The sequence below is a fragment of the Papilio machaon genome, chromosome 23 (genome assembly GCF_912999745.1).
Source record: "Papilio machaon chromosome 23, ilPapMach1.1, whole genome shotgun sequence".
NCBI classification, from domain to species: Eukaryota; Metazoa; Arthropoda; class Insecta; order Lepidoptera; family Papilionidae; genus Papilio; species Papilio machaon.
Genome location: NC_060008.1, coordinates 1,065,888 through 1,087,753, shown reverse-complemented (window position 1 = coordinate 1,087,753; position 21,866 = coordinate 1,065,888). Strand labels below are relative to the sequence as shown.

The window sequence follows — 21,866 nt, the reverse complement described above, 5'->3', positions numbered from 1 at the left end:
AGATTGTGATGTATGGAAATTGAGCAAAATAGAGATTCTTCATCTCTGTCTACCCTTTTTAACTATAGAAGGGAGTTATAATTTTATCAATCACATAACTAGAGTAAGAAGATTAACTATTTGTTTCAGATAATGAAGATTTGTATGACAAAATACAAGGAAACATTTTAAAAACAAAATCAACTTAGAAACTTCTTTTATAAATCCCACTAAAATGTTTAATTCTTTAGTAATATGAAAAGAACAAATATAAGTCATTTAAAAAAATTATATATTGCATTTAACCCAGCATTAGTATTTAAAAGGTTAGAAAACAACAACTTTTTATTGACTTTACATCGGCTAATAGATTTGTACAAAAACATTTGTCATTTCTCATTTGTATTAAAAAAATGGCAGAGAAACCTCAGCCTTTATACGTTTAAACATTTATCCTTGTGTAAATTTTTAAATATCAATGAATCCATTAAACTTTGACTCTGTGTACGCACACTTGTAACAAAACATTGTACTCATGTAACAAAAAAACTCATAAAATTGGCGCTGCGCTACACGCTATATAAAATTACCCTTAAGCTCGGAGCACAGACCCAAAGGTACATGAAACTTTGCCCGCTGAACAAATTAAAAAAAAAAAGTTTGACATTTGACAGATTTGACGTAACGCAGGGCTGGCAACTAACTAAATGCATAATATATCGTATTTTCTGTCTACGTTCAAAAATTATCACAGTTCTTCGAAAATAATAACTAAAAATGTTCAATTGTAGTTTTTGTAGGAAAATATATGGGTTTAAATGTTTCTAAATTATTTGACACATCACAGGTTAAATGTTTTGTTGCCAGCCGTGCGCTTGTACGGAAATTTTATTGCAATATGAAGCAGGTAATAACTTTAGTAGCCCATATGTAGGCATTATATTAAATTTACCCTTTTTTCTTTGATTAGAGCACTTAAGGTAGATATATTTTGAAACAGTCAGTTGTACAATGGTCATAGAACAGTTACAATTTAAATATAATGACAAATCAGTTCATCCAACACTCGACTCAATGATATAGCAATAATATATATGTATAATATACAATTGGAACTCCTATTATTATTAATTACCTAATTTCTCTTCATAAATCACATTCGGTAACAAGATAAATCAATATGCAACAGTCTAGAGATATTTTTGTCTTTCGTTATATTACGATAAGTGTGGAGCGCAGCTGAGAGAATGTATAGAGCGGCGCGGTGAGCACTGCGCAGTATCACAACGACTGAGAGAACGACGCCTCCGTTTATAAACGATTAAAAAATAAATACGTGACTAAAAACACATCGGCGCGAACCGGACACCGTATCGACGTCCCCGCACATTTCATTCCTAACTACATTCACTAACTTAAACTGTATGTACATATTCGAGCGCTCACACGGACTAACCAACACTTCTATATACATCGGTTACCCTTAAAACTAACGTAAGGACACTTGGAACACAGCGAGACAACGGAAGCTTTGGTCGAGCGGCCGCGGCCCGGGGGGTGTTTGGCACGTGGCGCGGCGCAGGCCGGGGGCCGGGCTCAGTCTATCACGACGTAGGGCAGCGCGATGAGGTCGCCGAGGCGCGCGCACTCGTGCCACTCGGCGAAGCGCGGCGCGCGTTGCGGCCGGCCCAGCTCGTCGGGGCACGAGTCCACCTCCTCCAGCGTCGCACCCTGCTCCACGGCCGACAGCGACAGCACGGGCGCGCTCGCCGCTTGCGCGTACGAGTACGGGATCGCGTCCATCGCGCGCTGGCACAACGCGTACAACCCCTTGCCGTCGAGCTCCTCTTTCGTCCGCTCAACCGTCCTATGCTCCTGGGGTTCGCTCACAAATTGCTCCTCTACCTCCATCTTGACGACCGGCTCGGCGCCGAACTGCCGCTCGTCCTCGACCGACAGCAGGGGCGCCTTCAGCCGCTCGCTGGGCTCGAGGCTGGGCACGCTCACCATCTCCGGCTGCACCTCGGGGCACTCGTATTCCATCACTTCAGTCTTGACGCACTCGGGCTCGTTTTCGATCTCCGGCGCCTCGGTCTCCTCGTCCACGGGGTAGGGTCGGGGCGAGGGCGGAGACGGGGGCGCGGGGATGTCGGGGGGCGGGGGCGCGAACTCGTGGACCGGTATATGTTTGCACAGAGTCACTCGCGATAAATTCTTAACGCAATAATCGTCAGCGTAGTCGGAATACTTGTAGAGGGGCACGACACTGGTGAAGAGTCCGGGCCGCTCGTGGTCGGCGAGCTTGCGCACGGCGAACTGGTGCGGGTGCAGCGGCGCGCGCGTGCCATTGACGCCGGGCAGCAGCGCGTTGTGCAGCGCCAGCACGTGCAGCGGCGCGGTGCGGCGACGCGAGGCCGCGGGGCACGTCTCCTGCGCCTCCTCCTCGCACGTGCACGTCTCGCGCTCCGCCGCCAGCTCCTCGTCTAGCGGGGAGCGCGGGGGCAGGGGGCTGGCGGGGCGGGCGGGGGGCGGGGCGCCACGGCCAGGCTCGCTGCTGCCGTTGCGCAGAGGCGAGGCCGCTTTGGTGAACGCTGAAGTGACGAGAACGTATATTACTGAAGCGACTCTGCCCTCAGTAGAGCTTGTTACTTTAGAGATGGCATTTGGTGCACTCACAGTCGGGCTCTATGAGCATGACGTCGGGCGAGGCGGGCGAGGCGGGCGAGGAGGGAGAGGCGGGACGCGAGGCGGGCTTGCTGCCGCGCGATTGGATCTGCTCCAGCAGCTCCTTCGTCGTCTTCACCTGGAAACCAAATCAATACAAATTAAAATTAAAGTAGAATCTCATATCGAGTTGTCAAACCGAATACATTTTTTTAACAGCTTGAGTTAACTAGGATGAAATATTTTTAATGGTCTTTATATATTCATGAAATTTAGCAATGTGAAGTAAATTCTAAGACAAGAATTGGACAACACTTACTATATCACTCTTCTCACATTTAGAATGTTACACTAAAGGTGTTTGCTCACCTTCTTAGCGCCGGCGGGCGGCATGCGGTTGACGAGGGCGGAGTAGGCATCGAGAGCGTCACGCCGGCAGCCGTTGCGGCGACGATCGTGGTGGGCGGAGCCATTGCGCGCCCCCCACACCCCGCCCCCCTCCACACCGGCATCGCCCTCCCCCACGCCCCCCGCCTCCGTGCCCGACCCCGCGCGGCTGTGGCCCCTTCATTACATCAGTCGTCATACAATTATCCGTTATCACAACTTGAAAAATAGTCACACAGGAAAAAATATTGTCTGCTCACCTTCTTTTCTTAGGCTTTTTATCCCTCTTCGCCTTTTTGTCATCGTGCAGAGGCTCGGGGGACGGTTGCCTCTTGATTGCTGCAAAGAAAAAGAAATAATTTCCATGATAAGAGTACAATGCAAGGTATTTCTGCCATTAAATTTTAGAGAACCGATGTGCCGAGATTATAAAGAATGGCTCCAAATGTGATTTAATTTATTGGTCTTGTCAGAGAACTTACGAGGCGTGGGCGTAATCGTAAGCGTGGGCGTGAGTGGTTTCTGTGTGGCGAAGGGTGCGAGGGGTGCGAGGGGCGCTATGGGCGGGGGTGGCAGCGCGGTGGGGGGCTCGTCATCCACCAGGATCACGTCCTGAGAGTCAGACTCGTACCCACCCCATGCTGTGAACATAACATTTTAAAGTATTAACAGTTAACCATTTCAAAATACATAGTACAATAATGGACTCCACAAAGATTTACTAGCAAACGATTTATTGTCTTCAAATATTTATTTTTCTAGCAATTTTTTTTCAGATCGAGATAAAAAACGAGCCTATTCTTATTTAAAACACAACTTGATGACTTACCGGGTCGAGCCTGAGTGCGCGGACTGGGCACTGCAGGACTCACCACATTCTGAAAGGTTATCATTAATAATTAAAATATAAGATTTCAATGATAATATTGTACATTATCACTTATGTATATGAATTCATGAACAAATCATAAAGTCTAATGTGAATTACCCGTGTGAGAGCGGGTGAGGTGAGGGGAGTGCCACCCAGACGTCGCATCTGACGCTCCGCTGACGACCGGTTTGAACCTGCATGTATACACTTTAATCAAGCCATTTAAATTGCACACACATGGGTCATAAATAAAATGACTTCAAACATACCACAAAAAAACCTTCATCTTTCCAACAAAAATATCAAATACTGAATAAGTTGTATGTTATACCGGTGTGTGCGGGCGAAGATACAGCTGGTATGACGAGGTCGCGCCATCTCTTCACCAGTACCTTGGCACGCCGCGCCAACGTCTGGTCAGTAGTCTTCCGCCTCAGCTCGTTGACATGTTTACCCAGTCGGGTGGTCTAAACACATAAATACAAATTATAATTACATATATATAATGCCATACAAACTTTATGATACTTGGAATATATCATCAATATTGGATATTGGAGACATGTAAGACAATATAAGATATTGGTTAGATGTAAAAGGATGCAGGGATGTGGCACACCTCTGGAAGCAACAGACTAGCAATTATAGGTTTGCAGTAAACCATTAAAGTAGTAAATCGTAATTTTTTTTTTTTTTAAATAATAGTAGGTAATTACTTACTTAGTAGGTAAATAAGTAATTACCTACTATTATTTTTTGTGAAGGTGCCAGCTGAAAACCAGCGGAGGGGCAGTTTAGTCTGTCCCTGCTTCGCTGAATTGGCTGCTTTTTGCCACACTATTGTACCAAGTTTGTGCCTTGTATGTGTTTTTTTTTTCTTTTTTGATTATATAATTTTTTGTGTGGCAGTAAATGTTTTTTCTTTCATTAGTTGCCATAAAATTTGAATCCTCTGATGCCATTTCACACACATTTACAATTATTACAATGTAATTTGTTTTAAAATAAAAACTATTTTAACAGCTAGCTTCATTAAATTTGGCAACAATGTTAAATGACGTCACAAGTGGGCAGAGGTAATACAAATTAACAAGACACAGACAATTAGTGAACTGTAAGTTGAAGACAAGTTTGCCTCTTGGCACTTTGTTGCCCCTCGGCACTTGTCTTGGCACTTGGCACTTCCTTACCTCCAACAACTCTTTTGTAATATTGATTTTCTCCAAAATGGATATAATTTCGTTGACAGCGTGCATGTCGACCACCTGTAATTTAACAAAAAAAACACTTTAGACTAAAGCTAGGCACATTTTAAAAGGAAATTGAAAAATGTGAAGTAAAAAAATTAGCACGGGGCCAGCGTCATCGAAGTCTAGACACCCTTAAGTTGGAGTAAGTTCAACCTCTTGGTGGTGATATATATTGCACAGACCTGAATCACCTCCCGCATTCTTTATCATCTTCACGTAGATATATCATTCATGGTTATTCTTACATTTTCTTCAAAATTTTCACCATAACATAGCCGTAAATGAAGTATAAATATCTCATCAAATTTAAAGACTAGACCAAATTAGTGGATAGTAAAGTCACAATTAATATAATCCAAGAATTATTATTAAAAAAAAAATATTTACATACAAAACTCACAAATACAAAATGCAATTTCAATTCTTATTTTTTTTTTTTCTTTCAAGTTTATCAAACGATTTTACGAGCGTCGAGTGCAATCAATCGATTTATGTGCGCACAGAAAAAAGTACCATTTCCTACTATTGTAGCCAAAGGTTTTTTTTTAATGTTTTCATTGTGAATAACATAAGAATCGATATCATGTATTTATAATGAATGAAAAATTATTAACCGCTGCATTCAGAGTTGTTTGATAATACCTTAAGGGTCTCACTTAGTGACCAATTAATTGTTACAGAGATATTATAAACAAATTGTAGAATTCTAAACTCAACTAGCTTTTGCCCGCGACTATGTCCACGCGGAATGAAAAAAAATGCACACAAGATAAAAATGTTTCTCTGTCCGTCTCCTAGTTCTAAGCTACCTCCCCATAAATTTTCAGCTAAATCAGTTCGACCGATCTTGAGTTATAAATAGTAACTGTAACTAACACGACTTTCTTTTATATATATAGATATAGTATGGGGATGTTTATTATAAAGTAGTCAATGAAATGGTTGAATTTGAAAACTTTACTATAGGAAATAGTCATTGGAATACAAGAAGAAATCTAGAATAGGAAAATCTATCTTATATAGATGAATGTGGGAGAGTTGGGTTGGCTGGAATGAATCCAGATTCTGCTCAACCGCAAAATACGCGCCAGTCGTGGAGTTGCGGAAATCGAGCCCTTACAACAACAACATAGATGAATGTGCAAAATTACACTAATAACTAAGGAAATAGTAAATTACATTACTTATCAAATCAACATTTATAACATTATCATATAACTAGGAAGTATTGTTATATCTTTACAACTATGTTCCGAGTAGTTTTCTAAAAACCCTTCTTATTCTCGATGAAAAAACAAAACCAATATATTTTTGTAGAGGTTATCAACACTGAAAACCCACAGTGTAATGAAACAGGAAGACTAATAAAAAAGTGAACTTATATAGAGACTAGCTGTTGCCTGCCACTATGTCCAGGCGGAATTAAAAAAAAAAAGCTTAATAAGTATCCTATATGTTCTTCCTATAGTTCTTTGGGCTATGTGTACATCTGTGCCAAATTTCATTAAGATCTATTTAGCCATTCCGGAGAAAGCTTTAAAAACATTAAACATACATCTATCCATCTAAACAATCGTATTTGTAATATTAGTAAGATGTAAATTCCTTTACGTATCCAAAAGCATAATATATGGAGTAACTTTTAATAATATAGGAACTTATTATAAGGTCAAAATATAGTAATTTTCTTTTTATAAGTTTGCAAACATGCCAGCGGCCACCTATTTTGGATAAAGTATCAAAGTGAGCACTAGCAACATTTTTAAACCATAGACCATCTTCATCACTAACTATAGATAAGTTAGTTGATGCTTTGCCTACTACTAAAGAGCATTTATATAACAGAAGGAGGATATAAAGATAGTAGATAATTCCCCTTTTCGTATAGAACTCTTATGCTTCCCAAACTATCCTTATAAGAAAAATGTGTTAAAGTGAAGAGGATCCAAACAAGGTGTTAACAAAATTATTAATTTACAATAAATGTATGATGTCATCAATTAATCTTGTTTGATAAGTGATAGCACAACAATGTATCTTACACAAGTGAATTTCCTAATCAGTTGAAACATTTCCAAAGAATAAATTATGAAAACATTTATAACCTCGCTGTATGAGAGATGTATGGAAGAGTTCTTACTGTGCTGATCAGGAAAAGTGCAAGTTGACGATTACAAGCTAAATATGGTATATGTTGCAGTGTCAGAGTCAAGATTCATTAATTAAAATGTCAACTAATATATGGTACGAGCAAAATTTTCATTTTAAATAAAAAAAACTTTTTTTTGAGTTTTAAAGGACAGACCAGATAACATACTGAGAATAACCTATGGAAATTTTATTGAAAAATGTTCACTATTTGCTAGGTTTTGTGGCACAATAATATGAAATGCTGACATGTCAAATTTGTATCTGTTACTTTTTTATTGACTATGTTGAGATGAAATTGTTTTCATATCTTCTCAAAAAGTAATTTTTAGTATATATTTGATATATAGAGATTAAATTTTGCTACAATAGATGTTTTATAAATAAAATCTAGCTATGTATAATAAAGTAACAATTTCTTAAAAGTTATTCATCCATGCTACTGAACACATGGTAACAAAACATGTGGTGGAACTGTCCCTTTTATTTTAACCAAGACAATGTTGTAAAACACATCTTAACCTCATGGTTGAATGCTAAAGTAATTTATTTTTAAATTAGCACTTATTATGAACTGTGTGTTGTTGCTATGGAAGTTTTACAGGCTTTACATGGTTTGTAATGTCCAGACTTATGCTGCTATATTTTATAGAATATTTCTCTATTATATTCTGATTTTAATGTGGTAATCTTGGAGATCATAAGGTAACCTCTAAGTTGTAACACACCTGTATAATTTCTAATGTGTTCACATTTTTAGGCCTAAATTACACCAGATTGAATTGAAATTGGGATCCTGAATATATGCCAATTACCACATGCAAAGTTAATCTATGTTGCAATAATCTAAGAGTTCATAAATGTCATCCTTATGCTAAATTGTTGCGAAAACTGAACTGACCTGCAATTGCACCAACAAATGTGAATAATTAATATAGATAGTAATAGTTACAATCTTGTTGGGAACGCCGAAAGCATACGTCGCGGTCAGGGTGACCGCCACACCGCCAGCGTTCGAACCTCGGCTCACTAAGGTCAGGCCGCGAGACAAAACACATTTTCACTGCTATCAGCTCAATTTTCTGCTCATCGAACCGACCTAACGAAAATCTACGGGAAAGGTCACGCGTGGCACAATTCCATACTTTCACATTGCAAAACATTTGGCACTAGGAACGGAGGGACGAGCGCTGGCGACGTCAGTGGCCCCGTACACCGCACTCGAATCGCTCACGTATCCATACAGACACTTTTCCTTTCAATAATGTGATATTCATGCTCAGCTCAATTCACAAGGCTTCTATACTTCTTAGTATCATCACAGAATCTTAGTTTGTCCCGAGACAACCTCTTAAGAGGCAAAATTGTAACTCGAATCGGGTGACACAGGCCTGTGCAGGACGTTTCCGTATCTTTGAATTGCTTATCGGACTTTTCATCTTCAAAACCAGGAAACTTACATTGTAATTGTTATCCAACGCATTCAGAAGTCGATTACTTAGATCATGAGCGTTATTACTCATTTATAAACGAAAATATTTAACTAAATACGACGAACGTGTCTCGGCTGCGTCGTAATGGCGGACCGACGACTACGTATGCCCGTGCCAGGGCATTTTAGCCGAATAATTCAGCTGATATCTACTAAGGCGACGCACACTCGTGTTTTTCCGTTTCTTTTGACGGTGAAAATTAGAATCAACGCACTTTTGCCAATAGAGGGCGTTGACGAGATTATTTTACATAATGTAGAATTTATTTTGAATATTTCTCTGTGATTGAAATTAAGGATAAAATAAAATAAAGCAAGAATATTCGATTAATATTCAAAAAGTAACTAATTTAATAATCAAATTTAAGTGGTTTAAAATGAATACATTGCAACATTTTGAAGTCTTGCCATTCAAAATAAAAAGAAAAATGTTTAAATTAAATTTTATCCGACAGATGGCGACATAAATTTAAAGTAGAAACAGATTATAAAAGTAAATTTTTTAAAGATAAAGCATTATTTCAATCCACAGTCCAGACTCTAAAATCTTATTTTTATACTGGATATTCGGTATTATATTATGGTGGTTAGAAATAAATATTTGAGATTTTAATAAACAGTTTTATCCATAAGAACGAAATCTAAACTTACATTATTAATTATAATGTTATAACAGTTACAAACTGGTATCAGTTTTTTATATTAATTAGTGTTAACGTAATTGAGCATGTACATTATTTTAAAATGATTTCCCTACATATTCAATAAATTACCCAAAGCACAGTGAATTTAAAAACATTATCAGTCCTGTTGTACGACTTTCTGATCGCAATGAAAGATTTGATTTAACACATTAACCTCTAAACATGGATAGGTTATAAACTTGAAATTTTGTGCCTATTTCATTTTCGCCATTTTAGTGCTGACGGTTGTGGTTGATAACGATGCTGAGGATTCTAACTAACTACAGAGATTAATTGCTTGGAACGAAAGGCACGTTTAGGGAGCAATTTCATTAGTAGGATAACTCGGTAGTTATACTGCAGTCAGGGAATCACGCGTACGGACTAATAACTACTGAAAATGATCGGTTTTTGTAAAACAAGCGGGGGGGGGGGGGGGGCGGCTTAACGACTAATAAAAACCGTTTTCTATAACTTTTTGTGAGGACTTTAGCATGCGTAAACAGGAAATCTATCGCACCACGCCTGCAGGCGCAAAATATAATATAAAGATTAAAGACTAATAAAACGTATCCTGAAGTCGGGACGAAGCAAAATTTGTCATAACATCACCTATCCATTCAGACATTGGATTTTATAACAGCAACACCGAAGTTAGGCCATCTTTCAAAATGTAAAAGTGTCACTTTTCGATCGTACGAAGTCGTGTGTCGTGTTTGAAAATTATGGCTTAAAATAAAAAAATAAAAATCTTACCTTTAATCATAATATTATGCGAATGAATTCGTTTAATATACTTATGCAAATTCATCGGTGTGGTGTTATTATCGTGAAGTAAAGAAGTATAATTGATATGTGGTCATAAATGGCGATAATATCGGTTTATTTGTGTGTTATGTTGTGAGAGAGCGATGGATCGTCGGTGTTCACAATCGGTCCGGACGCTAATTTTCGACGATTCGGACTCAGATTTACCGAACATCGGTAAGAAAAAGGATCTATCATCGACGGGGGCTCCTTCATCTTTAAATCAAAGTGCTGAAGGTATGATAACAAAACCTGTATTGTTTCTTGATATCTCGATTAGAGCGCGGTATATGTATTCAAGGTTTGTTCGGCTGTCAATGCGAATTTAATTTAATCAATGAATGTTCGCGGCCTATTGAATTGTAGTGATATGCAAGTAATTATGAACAATATTAGCATCACATTTATCTAATGTAACACACATAGACATATTGAATATTAAAATATTTATATGTTAAAGTGTTTCATTTTTGAAGCACTGATATTATCACTGTGCTTTGTGTTCTATTTAATGTGTAATATATACACTGTTAGATTTTACTTAACAAAAAGAATTATAAAACAATTTAAAATTCAAAAAGACTTTATTGTAAGAGTGGTTGAGCACATAAATATTCTTTATGAAATAAAAATTGATTCTTTTTTTCAATATAAAAAGGACTTGTTTCATTTAAATATAAACAGAAATTAACCATCTCTGTCTGTTACATTTGGTGTGTTTAAATGAATGATGTACAAGTGTTTAAATGGTTGTTGTAAAATTGTGGTGAATAAATTATATTATCTTATTTCGTAATTTGGATTAATTTTTTTCTACAAATAATACAAATATGTGTGTTTATTTTGCGGAGAGTTAAAAAGTGGAACAGATAATGTGTTGCTGTTTTCATAAATAAAAGTATGTCATGCCACCTTTGTAAGTAAAAAGTAGATTGTGGGAAAATCTTATTCATTATTGTAACTGTATAACTATTCAGTTATTCATTTAGTTATCTTTTCTCAGTTATAGCGGAAAGAAAGATCTTTTAGTTTGCTTTATTAAAATTATCATCTTTAAAGTGAAATATATTTAATATTGATATAAAGAGAATCTTCAAAGAAAAACATATCTATGTTTCTGATACCAAAAAGAAATAACATAATACATTTTTACTTTAACTAGTTAAGGTAAAAATTATGGTTAATTTTATTATTTGATGTCTAGACAAAATTAACCGTATTTATACAATGTCTAGAATTAATAAATTTAAATGTCATTTTGGCAAGGAAAGGAAAACCATCAAAAATAGTATTTAGTATCAACTTGAATATAAGAGGTTCTCTTTTATTTACATTTATTTACAACTGAGATAGTTATTCTGTATGAATTAAATTTTATATGTCCATTAAAAACATTTTTAAGACAATATATTTTTTTTGTTAATTTTTCTTAGTGTTGATAATGGAAGATATTGATTCATGTTAAGTATAACCAAAAACCAGCCTCAAAACAGTTGATTATAATAAAAAAGCCTTTATTCACGAATAAGATCACCCTGTATTTCAGAAATTCTTTCCCAATATTCATGTTTTGTTGTCACAATTTCAGATGATAATAATTTAAACATGAGAAACAAATAAATATTCTATCTTATTATATTATAATATTCAAAAATCTAATATTCATAGAAGAGTTATAACTGTTAATTCTTAAATAGTTGTATATATTTGAATAATTGCTTACATTATGTATTATTTATATTTAGTAAATAGAAAATAGGTAAAGATTAACAATATAACTGTGTTTTTAAAAACGGTGACCTTATTTCACATTAAAGTTGTGTACTTTCAATTTATGTATATAAAATACAGAACTAATGTCTGTGTGTATGTAGGTCATCCTATTTGCATTGGTCTTTATGCAAGGCAGCAATCATACTTTGCTTTTTTGTACCAAAACTGTTGCTTTGTGATGCAAAGTGTTTTGATAGTGAAGTTGGTGTGTTGTATACAAGATGTTTTGTTCTGAAAACATCTGTTTACGTTATTTTTTTAAAGAATAAATTAAGGCTGCCTATACTATTTTACCACAAATCTGACTATTATGGGAGATGAATTATATAATTATGATGAGGCTAGCTGTCGTCCGCGACTCCGTTCGCGCGAAATAAAAAAAAAAGTTAATTAGTAGCCTATGTATTCTTTCAGACTATGATTAGATCTGTACCAAATTTCATTAAGATCCGTTGAGTCATTTTGGAGTTACCTTCAAACATTCATCCATCCATATAAATTTTCGCATTTATACTATTAGTAAGATTAACATCTTAAACAAAGACGAAATTGATGGTGGCATGGCCTTACTACTGCTTTAATAATTTACTGTAGATTCACAACTTTTTTTTTAGTTAATCTGTAGATTCACAACTTTTTTTTTAATTAATCTGCCATCAGTTACTACTTTTATCAGATGTGTTGTTTAGTGATATTATTACTTTACGAGTGTGACCTCCACTAATGCCAACTACCCTTGATTGCACAGTGCTATGACATTTAAGAATTGGTATACGGCAGAATATCTCTTCTCTTCAATCGGTTTTGATAAGATTCACAACTGAAGAACTTTTTTTTATTTGTAAGTTGGCAAAGGAGCTAGTGGCCACTTGAATTTGCCAAAATATTGATGGAACCACTGCACATCGAAATATTCAATTGCAGATGTGTTGCTTATCTTTAATTAAAGGAGGAAAGGCTGCACAGAAAGTTGATATTTCCCTTTCCAATGCATCCCTTCCTCAGCAAAATCCAGTTCTCCCGCCCATCATTTCCATATAAGTAAAAGGTGGGAAGGTAACATGGACTAAAATTAGGACTATGAAGTAGATATTTAATATATTGTCATCCTCGTTGAAAAACATGTTTTTGTACATGTTTTTTGTCAATTAAGTCACGGTTATATAAGTTTTGTTAGAGACTTATTAACTTGTTTCATATTTACAATTTATTTAACAACATTCAGATTACGCGATTTATTTAATAGGTTGTTATTGGCGTCCGTTAGTGTGATAGTGTTAATTGAGTACTGCTTTGGGTTTCCATAGCGTAAACTTTAGTTATTTAAGTAATTTTCACATAAATTACTCATTGAAATTTCACGTGATTGTCAAATTATTTGATAGTGTGTGCTTTGATTGACACTTTAATCAATGTTTGATGGATCTGTTGATCAAATAAATTTGACAAGATGTTGTTAATTTATCACATGCTAAACGTCTTAAGCTATTAGCTCTTGATAGTTATTTTTTTTCGAATCAGTGACCTTATGTATAACTTAGAAATGTGTATTATCTATATATATAAAAGAAAGTCGTGTTAGTTACACTATTTATAACTCAAGAACGGCTGAATCGACTTGACTGAAAATTGGTGGGCAGGTAGCTTAGAACCAGGAAACGGACATAGGATAATTTTTACCCCGTTTTCTATTTTTTTTATTCCGTGCGGACGGAGTCGCGGGTAAAAGCTAGTATATTATAAATTATAATTGTGTATTATATATTATATTTTGTGTGCTGATTTGTATAATTCCGTCTTATAGTATCACAAGATTCCATATCTACGGCGGCTCATAGTTGCAAGCGAATGTCTTTTAGTCATAAAGTATAATGCATGTAAGTATTTTTGTTGCATAGGTTGTAGTTTGCATGTCACTGTATTTATGTGATGTATTTCTGTGGTAATTCAATGTACCTTATACAACTTTGTTGGCATCATTTGAGTGAAAGGTGTGGCAACTGGGCCGATCACGATGTCGCTCTTTGTACTGTAGTTTATGATACTAGTGGTATACTGGGAACTTGCTTGTGTTTTGTTATGTAATATTTATATACTAGTAATATTTCCATTGTCGAAACACATAGAAACATATTGCCATAACTTTTATTTTCTTAAAAAATTGGAAGTTCTCGCTTCGTCTGTATGTTTTATTGTTTAAAAATAAAAATAAAAACAATTAATTTTTGTCGGAATTATATTTTTTTTTGCAATTTCAAAGGCATTTCTATAAAGTTAAAATAATTACATTGTATTTCAAGGTTTTCTTAATGGAATTTGCTATTAAACTTGCCCCCGTAATGAATCCACTTTGTTGCAAATTAATTGGATTTTGTATCGAACCAGTTATATCTTGGACTGTACAAGTGCAAACTTATTCGCCAATATAGACCTAAAAAAAGAATTCTTTTTCACGTTTATGTTTGTCAAAATTAATGTGCAACTTAATAATCGATTTCGATCCATTTCTATCTTTTTTTTAAATCCATTTGCTCCAAATTTTATCGATTTAAGGATTGTTATCGGAATCGGAAAATCTGATCGATCGTTTAGATGAGGGTGTTGGATCCACTTTTGTATTTCTTTTCATACAAAATTATTAGAATAATCTTCGCTTCCATATAAAGCTTTGTATTTTATGAATCGAACTATCAATTGAAAAGAGTTACATTTAAGACATGTAACCTTCTTCATCGAATGGGTTTTCGTTTTTCAAAATATGACAAGGTTTAATTCCTGCTAAAATAATTGTTTGGTGATTTGATCTCAATATTGACGTAAACTCGACGATTGTAGGTGTTCGTATCAACGACCATGGCCTGAGCAGAGCCTGGCGTAGTATTAGACAGGAATTCCCAAACTATTTTGGACAAGTGACCCCTTTTCCAAAATGAACTCAGACCCCCCATGGCCAAATTACCTACTTTTAAGATCAATTATTATTATTATTCATTCTGACTTAGATCAATAGAAGAAGACAGAGTGAGAATTATCAATGCATTAAGTTCGATATCAACCCCTTTAGGGGTATCCTTACCAGGGGGTGATACTGAATGTACAGTTTACCATGTAGTAAATAGTATGTATTAATGATCTATCTTATGTATTTTAATTGAATACATTTTATATTATAACATTTATGTGGCCCTGGTTATGTAAACATAGAAAGTACATTCAATCGGGGTCAACTTTATTACATATCCGAATTCTATTTCCTAATATACTTACTACAATTATATCGTAATTGGTTCGTATACGAAAACAATGGACTTCGGTGTCTGGGGAAATTATTAAATACGTTATTATTTAATGAATTGCCGTAGCAAGGATATATTTTGTATTCTCTGTGGAATGGAAGCCGTGTTAATCAATATAGTAAGCTTGGAGGCAAAATTAAGAGCTGATTTAATTTTTTTTTTACAATAGGTGTTGCTAAGTGAATTTTTGAATTAAAATACCAGCAGATTTTTTTTACTTTAGTAATATCTCTCGTACCTTTTCAACTAAGCTCTTGTACTAGAATATGGTATACGACTATAGTCGAATGGCGGGATTCGAACTCTCGGACACGTGATCGGATGACCGTATTAGCGCTTCGGTATACTTTATAATCATTAACATCTCAAAAATGGAAAGAAGTTCATTTGTGGTGGTATCATTTTATATGATGGAGAAAGGAAGTGAGGAAGAAATGGGAAGGAAAGAAAGTGAGAAATAGTTGATCGGACTACTCAACTAATGGAGAGAAATATAAATGTTCTTGAAATATTTTGTGAGTCTGTTATATTAGGTCCTTACATATGAAATTGGCGTTTTTCGTACTGGCCACTTTAATCACGAATTTCTCCTCTTTGGTAAGGAATTCCAAATTCAAATTTGTACAGCTATAGACTCATGTATTTGTGGTTCGATGACCGTCATTCATTTGTTTTTTTTTCTTCTGTTTTTTTCTGTTTGCGTCACTCTTTTTCAAAATGGAAAACTTAAAATATCGCATTATTTACGAGTACGAGTTCCGCCGTGGCACTAGTGCTGCGGAAACGACTCGAAGGGTGAATGGTGTGTATGGCGGTCGTGTTGCAAAAGAAAACACAGTTCGTTTTTGGTTCCAACGTTTTCGTTCTGGAAATTTCGATCTGCAGACCAAGCCCCGTGGACGGCCTGAGACTCAAGTTGATAATGAAGAGTTGAAGGCTATTGTGGAAGCGGATCCATCGCAAACCACGTCCGAGTTAGCTGCAGGCTGCGATGTTAGTGATAAAACTGTTTTAATTTACTTGAAGCAAATTGGGAAGATTAAAAAGCTTGAAAGGTGGGTACCTCACGAATTGACTGAAGCAAACCGGCAAACGCGCGTCGACTGTTGCGTTACATTTCTAAACCGGCACAATAATGAAGGTATTTTAAACCGAATCATTACCTGTGATGAAAAATGGGTTCTTTACGATAATCGGAAGCGCTCAGCGCAATGGTTGGATTCTGGCTAGCCAGCCAAATCCTGCCCCAAGCTAAAATTAACCCCAAAAAAGTTACTTGTAAGCGTTTGGTGGACTAGTGCCGGTATTGTTCATTACAGTTTTCTCAAATCTGGCCAGACTATTACGGCTGATGTCTATTGTCAGCAATTGCAAACCATGATGGAAAAGCTAGCGGCTAAACAACCTAGGCTGGTCAATCGCTCCACGCCACTGCTGCTTCACGACAACGCTAGACCACACAATGCGCAACAGACGGCTACTAAATTAGAAGAGCTTCAATTGGAAAGTCTAAGACATCCTCCGTACTCCCCGGACCTTGCTCCAACAGATTACCATTTTTTTCGAAATTTGGATAACTTCTTGCAAGGGAAAAAATTCAACTTCGATGGGGCAGTCCAAATCGCCTTCAAAGATTTTATTGATTCCCGTCCGACTGTTTTTTTTAGTAAAGGGATCAATGAACTACCTATGAGATGGCAAAAGTGCATAGAAAATAATGGTTCATACTTTGATTAATTAAATATATTATATTAAAAAATATTCGACTTTTTGTTCCTCCCATACAAAACGCCAATTTCATATGTAAGGACCTAATATTTCCTCCTATGGATAACGTAGTTTTTTTTTTAATTTAATAAACTCTTAAATCTATATATATAAAAGAAAGTCGTGTTAGTTACACTATTTATAACTGAAGAACGGCTGAATCGATTTGACTGAAAATTGGTGGGCAGGTAGCTTAGAACCAGGAAAAGGACATAGGATAATTTTTATCCCATTTTCTAATTTTTATTCCGCGCGGACGGAGTCGCGGGTAAAAGCTAGTACTGTATAAACAAAAGGAAATTCGATGATGTAACTTTTTTTGTCTTAAAGTGTACCAAATCTAAATGGTCCATACTTCGTTGTGTTAAGAGAACATTGTTTTAATATGTTAGTATACACAGCTGCCATTAGGAATGAGTCAGTGAAAAAGATGAATGGTTCAGGTGTTGGAGTGTAAATATTGTTGGATGACGTCATAAATGTATGACAGTCAGGATGTGTTCGTTTTTTAAATATTAAGAAGGAATTCTTCTTATTCTTCTTAGGATTTGTCCATTAATTACGTGATTTTATCTACTTTTTGCACGCCCTCTAGTGATATTTGGTTAAGTTTTAGACTAGCCCTCAAACCTATACCTAAAATCATTTATTATTAAAGTATTGTCATCAGTCAGAAAATAATTACACGTGATATCTTATTTTAGCCATTACTTGCCCTTCGTGATGTTTCGAGATTTTTTTACGAAACTCCCGCGTTTTCGAGCCTCATTTGATTATTGTACAATGATGTGTTTGACAGTGTTTTTTGTTTTAAAAAATTTTTGAATGGCCAATATCAGATTGTTTTTTTTTCTAGTATTGTCTATTGTAAAATATAATTATTTTTTCGACCTTTACTTATCTTTGTTTTTTTAATATGTTTGACTTTAAATAGTCATGTGTAGCAATTATCATAAATATCAAAGGATTGTAATTCTAAGACCTTCATTTGGACGTTTGCCAAAATAGTAGGAAAACAATGCTTGAATATATGCTAGTGGTATTTCAATGTGATATTTGTTTTAAAGTTTAGAATAATTTAGAAAGCATAGATAATTTTATCTATAATGCTGCGTAAATACAAAAGTCTTTTACACTATGGTCCATAAACTTGATTTTTTAAGGAATAAATAATAGTTTCAATTTAATATAATTCAGCCATTTTAATACAATATTTATTACTGTCGTATTAAAATAATATAAATGACTATCTTACTTCTTACTAATATTATAAACTAGCTTTTACCCGCGACTCCGTCCGCGCGGAATAAAAAATAGAAAACGGGGTAAAAATTATCCTATGTCCGTTTCCTGGTTCTAAGCTACCTGCTCACCAATTTTCAGTCAAATTGATTCAGCCGTTCTTGAGTTATAAATGGTGTAACTAACACGACTTTCTTTTATATATATAGATACGAATGTTTAGATGGATGGATGTTTGCTAGAAGATATCTCCGGAACAGGTTAACGGATCTCGATCAAATTTGTCACAGATGTAGAATAAAGTTTGAAAGAACACGTGACTACTAATTGAGTTTTTTTTTAATTCCACGTGGACGGAGTCGCGGTACGATTACGATAGTTATCGAATGTACGATCATTATGTAATATAATAAATATAAACTTGTGCCAACTAATATACATTGTTAGTACATACGACCCAGTTGTAAGAGTGTCAAGCAGGTACTGGGTTCGATTTTTTGTTATATTGGTAGACATATTTACATGTCAAATACTTAAATGTTTGTACTTCATACATGTCACCCTAACCAAAACAAACTTTCGCCAGCGATTCCGTCTGCATGGAATAAAAAAACTCAATAAGTAGCCTATGTGTTCTTCCAGACTATGTTCTACATCTATACCAAATTTAATTAAGATCCGTGGTGCCGTTCCTGAGATACATTCTAAGAAACATCCATCCATCTAAACTTTCGGATCATCAGCTCACTATGAGTCTTCACTGAGGGGCTCAGAGCCTACCCCAAGTAAGAGGTGACTAGGCCTTACTCAACAACGCTGGCCCAGTATGGGTTGACTTCACACATGTCATTGAATTTCTTCTCAGATCTGTGTAGGTTGCCTCAAGACGTTCTAAACATTCGAATTTATAATATTAGTAAGAAGTAAGATTAGTTATAACCTTGACGATTTATGGATTTAAAACGATTACTTTATCCTTTATGGATTATAATGCATAGCTCATTGGATATAATCTCGTCAGTGGTTAATTTATAAGTCCAGCGGCGATGACCGAGTTACCATAGTATTCAGTTCAAGGTTTTATGGTGGCAAGTTCGATTCCGTTCGCCACGCAAACGTCCTCTAACAACTTTTTCTATGAATGAAACGTGAAAGGCTTAAAATCAATTAATTAATTAATTAATTTTGTCTTTTGTAATTATTATTTCGTACCTAATAAGTTGAAATCATACTTCATACTAATATTATAAATGGGAATGTTTAGATAGATGGACGTTTGTTTGAAGGTATCTCCAGAAAGGCTAAACGGATTTTATAAAATTTGGCATAGATGAAGAACAGTCTCTAAGAACACCTTGGCTCCTAATAAAGCTATTTTTTTTAATTCCGCGCGGACGTAGTCGCGAGCAACAGCTGGTTTGTCAATATTATACCGAGTTTTGCTTCGCTCTAATAAAAATTGTATTTTCAATTTCTCTTCAAAATTCCGGGACCTGTTTATAAAAATTAAATAAGCGCCTACGGCAGTAGCGGAGAGTTATTTTTTATTAAAGGAGTTTCTCAGATAATGTACAAAATGAAAATGTCCGATGTATAAAATACAAAGATAAAGGTATTAGGGTTACCATGTTATTTAATATTTAGATTAAGTTTTTATTTGTTGCTTTTACCTGCGACTCCGTCCGCGCGGAAAAAAAATAGAAAACGGGGTAAAAATTATCCTATGTCCTTTTCCTGGTTCTAAGCTACCTGCCCACCAATTTTCAGTCAAATCGATTCAGCCGTTCTTGAGTTATAAATAGTGTAACTAACACGACTTTCTTTTATATATATATATATAAGATTAGTACCCTATGTGTTCTTCTAGATTACGTTCTACATATGTGTCAAATTTCATCGAAATCTGTTTAGCACTACTATTAGTCACAACCATTCATGAGTATGTAGTATGATGTTATTTGTTCTCAAAATAAGCTTGATCTACTAGATGTAATGGTAGGCGTACGCCCACAATTGACTAATCGAGCCCATGTCGACCTGATTAATTACAATATGGTATCTAACGGGCGACACTTTCGCGTCACGTGGGTTTATGAGTGAAAGTCGTGCTTATATCTACCTATTGATTTATGCTCTCCTGGTACATTCGAAATTGTATAGAGAGATTTTTGTTTTGTTGAGATGTGTGTTTATTTATTTTATATGCAATTGACGAAATCTTTATTTATTGTTTAAAGTTTTTATAGTTGACATTTAAGGGAAATTATGTTACAAATTTTTGATTAGTTATTTTAGCCGATACGAAGTATTTTGTTGTAGAAGTAACAAATATCCATATAAACTTTCGCTTTTATGATAATACTAGCTGTCGTCCGCGACTCCGTCCGCGACTCCGTCCGCGCGGAGTAAAAAAAAAACTTAATAAGTAGCCTATGTGTTGTTCCAGACCATGTTCTAAATTTGTACCAAAGTTCATCAAGATCTGTTGAGCCGTTCCGGAGATACCTTCAAACAAACATCCATCCAACCATCCATCCATCTATCTAAACATTAGTATGATTAGTAAGGTGTATGGAAAATCAACTTGAAACATATTTAAACGTTGTCACCAGTAAAAAAAAAAGTAGAAAGATTTGAAATTCGGATCGGACGTAACATATTGCGTGTGCTGCATATCATTTCACACTATTAGCATACTTGGCTGACACTTGCCTTTTGATTCGTCGTGTTTATAAAGACCGGGGATAGTTGTGTAATTCTCTAATCTTTGGCATTTCTTTAACCTACATAAATCCACAAAAATAACATTATTAAATTATTTTTGAGTGTTCGTACTTCGAAAGGAAAAAACGGATAACTTATAGGATCACTTTGTTGTCCGTCTGTCTGTCATGACCTTTTTTGTCAGGAACGCGTGGAGGTATCAAGTTGGAAATTATATCAAATACACAGGTCTACTGTCACAAAAGCTAATCAATACATAGTATAAAACAAAGTCGCTTTCGCTGTATGTCCGTATGTATGCTTAGATCTTTAAAACTACGCAACGGATTTTGACGCGGTTTTTTTTAATAGATAGAGTGATTCTTAAGGAAGGTTTGTATGTATAATAAATGCATAATATAGTAGAGAAACACTGATAAATTTAAAGGTTTCTAATGTGAACGCTGTGCACGTTGTGTATAAGGACATTCTGTAGTAGGTATATTTTGCATTGCACCCGTGCGAAGCCGGGGCGGGTCGCTAGTAAATGTATAAATCAACGTATCTGTGACTAAAAAATGCATACATAAGCCAAATAGCCAATTTTAAAATGCAATAACCAATATATTAAGTGTTATTTATGATGTAACAGTAATTATGTTTAAATATGGTCTCACGTGCTTAGGAATAGGTGGCACGTGAGAAGGAAGTGGGAGGGGTGGTGGCGTAAACTCGCAAACAACATGAAAGCATTTGGAAGGAAGCCGAATTAGCCCACGTGATACTATTTCTATGCGGATCTGG

General features: G+C 35.7%; 2 protein-coding genes across 2 annotated transcripts in view; one reads left to right on the top strand and one right to left on the bottom strand.

The window, feature by feature from the left end:
* Positions 1–336: 336 nt before the first annotated feature.
* On the bottom strand, positions 337–8,926 carry LOC106713611 (translation initiation factor IF-2-like). The gene is made up of 10 exons (XM_045683687.1): positions 8,760–8,926; positions 5,092–5,166; positions 4,233–4,368; positions 4,019–4,095; positions 3,860–3,908; positions 3,513–3,671; positions 3,291–3,369; positions 3,013–3,208; positions 2,656–2,782; positions 337–2,570 (listed from the first exon to the last, which is right to left on the bottom strand). Exons 1-10 carry the CDS (start codon positions 8,820–8,822, stop codon positions 1,576–1,578), a joined length of 1,956 nt encoding a protein of 651 aa, XP_045539643.1. The 5' UTR covers positions 8,823–8,926; the 3' UTR covers positions 337–1,575.
* Positions 8,927–10,176: 1,250 nt separating this feature from the next.
* Positions 10,177–21,866, top strand: part of LOC106713589 (microtubule-associated serine/threonine-protein kinase 3) — a 48,046-nt gene continuing 36,356 nt past the window's right edge. The window contains exon 1 of the mRNA XM_045683692.1: positions 10,177–10,518. Coding sequence (XP_045539648.1) covers positions 10,386–10,518 — 133 coding nt within the window. The 5' untranslated portion in view covers positions 10,177–10,385. The remainder of the gene's footprint in view (positions 10,519–21,866) is intronic.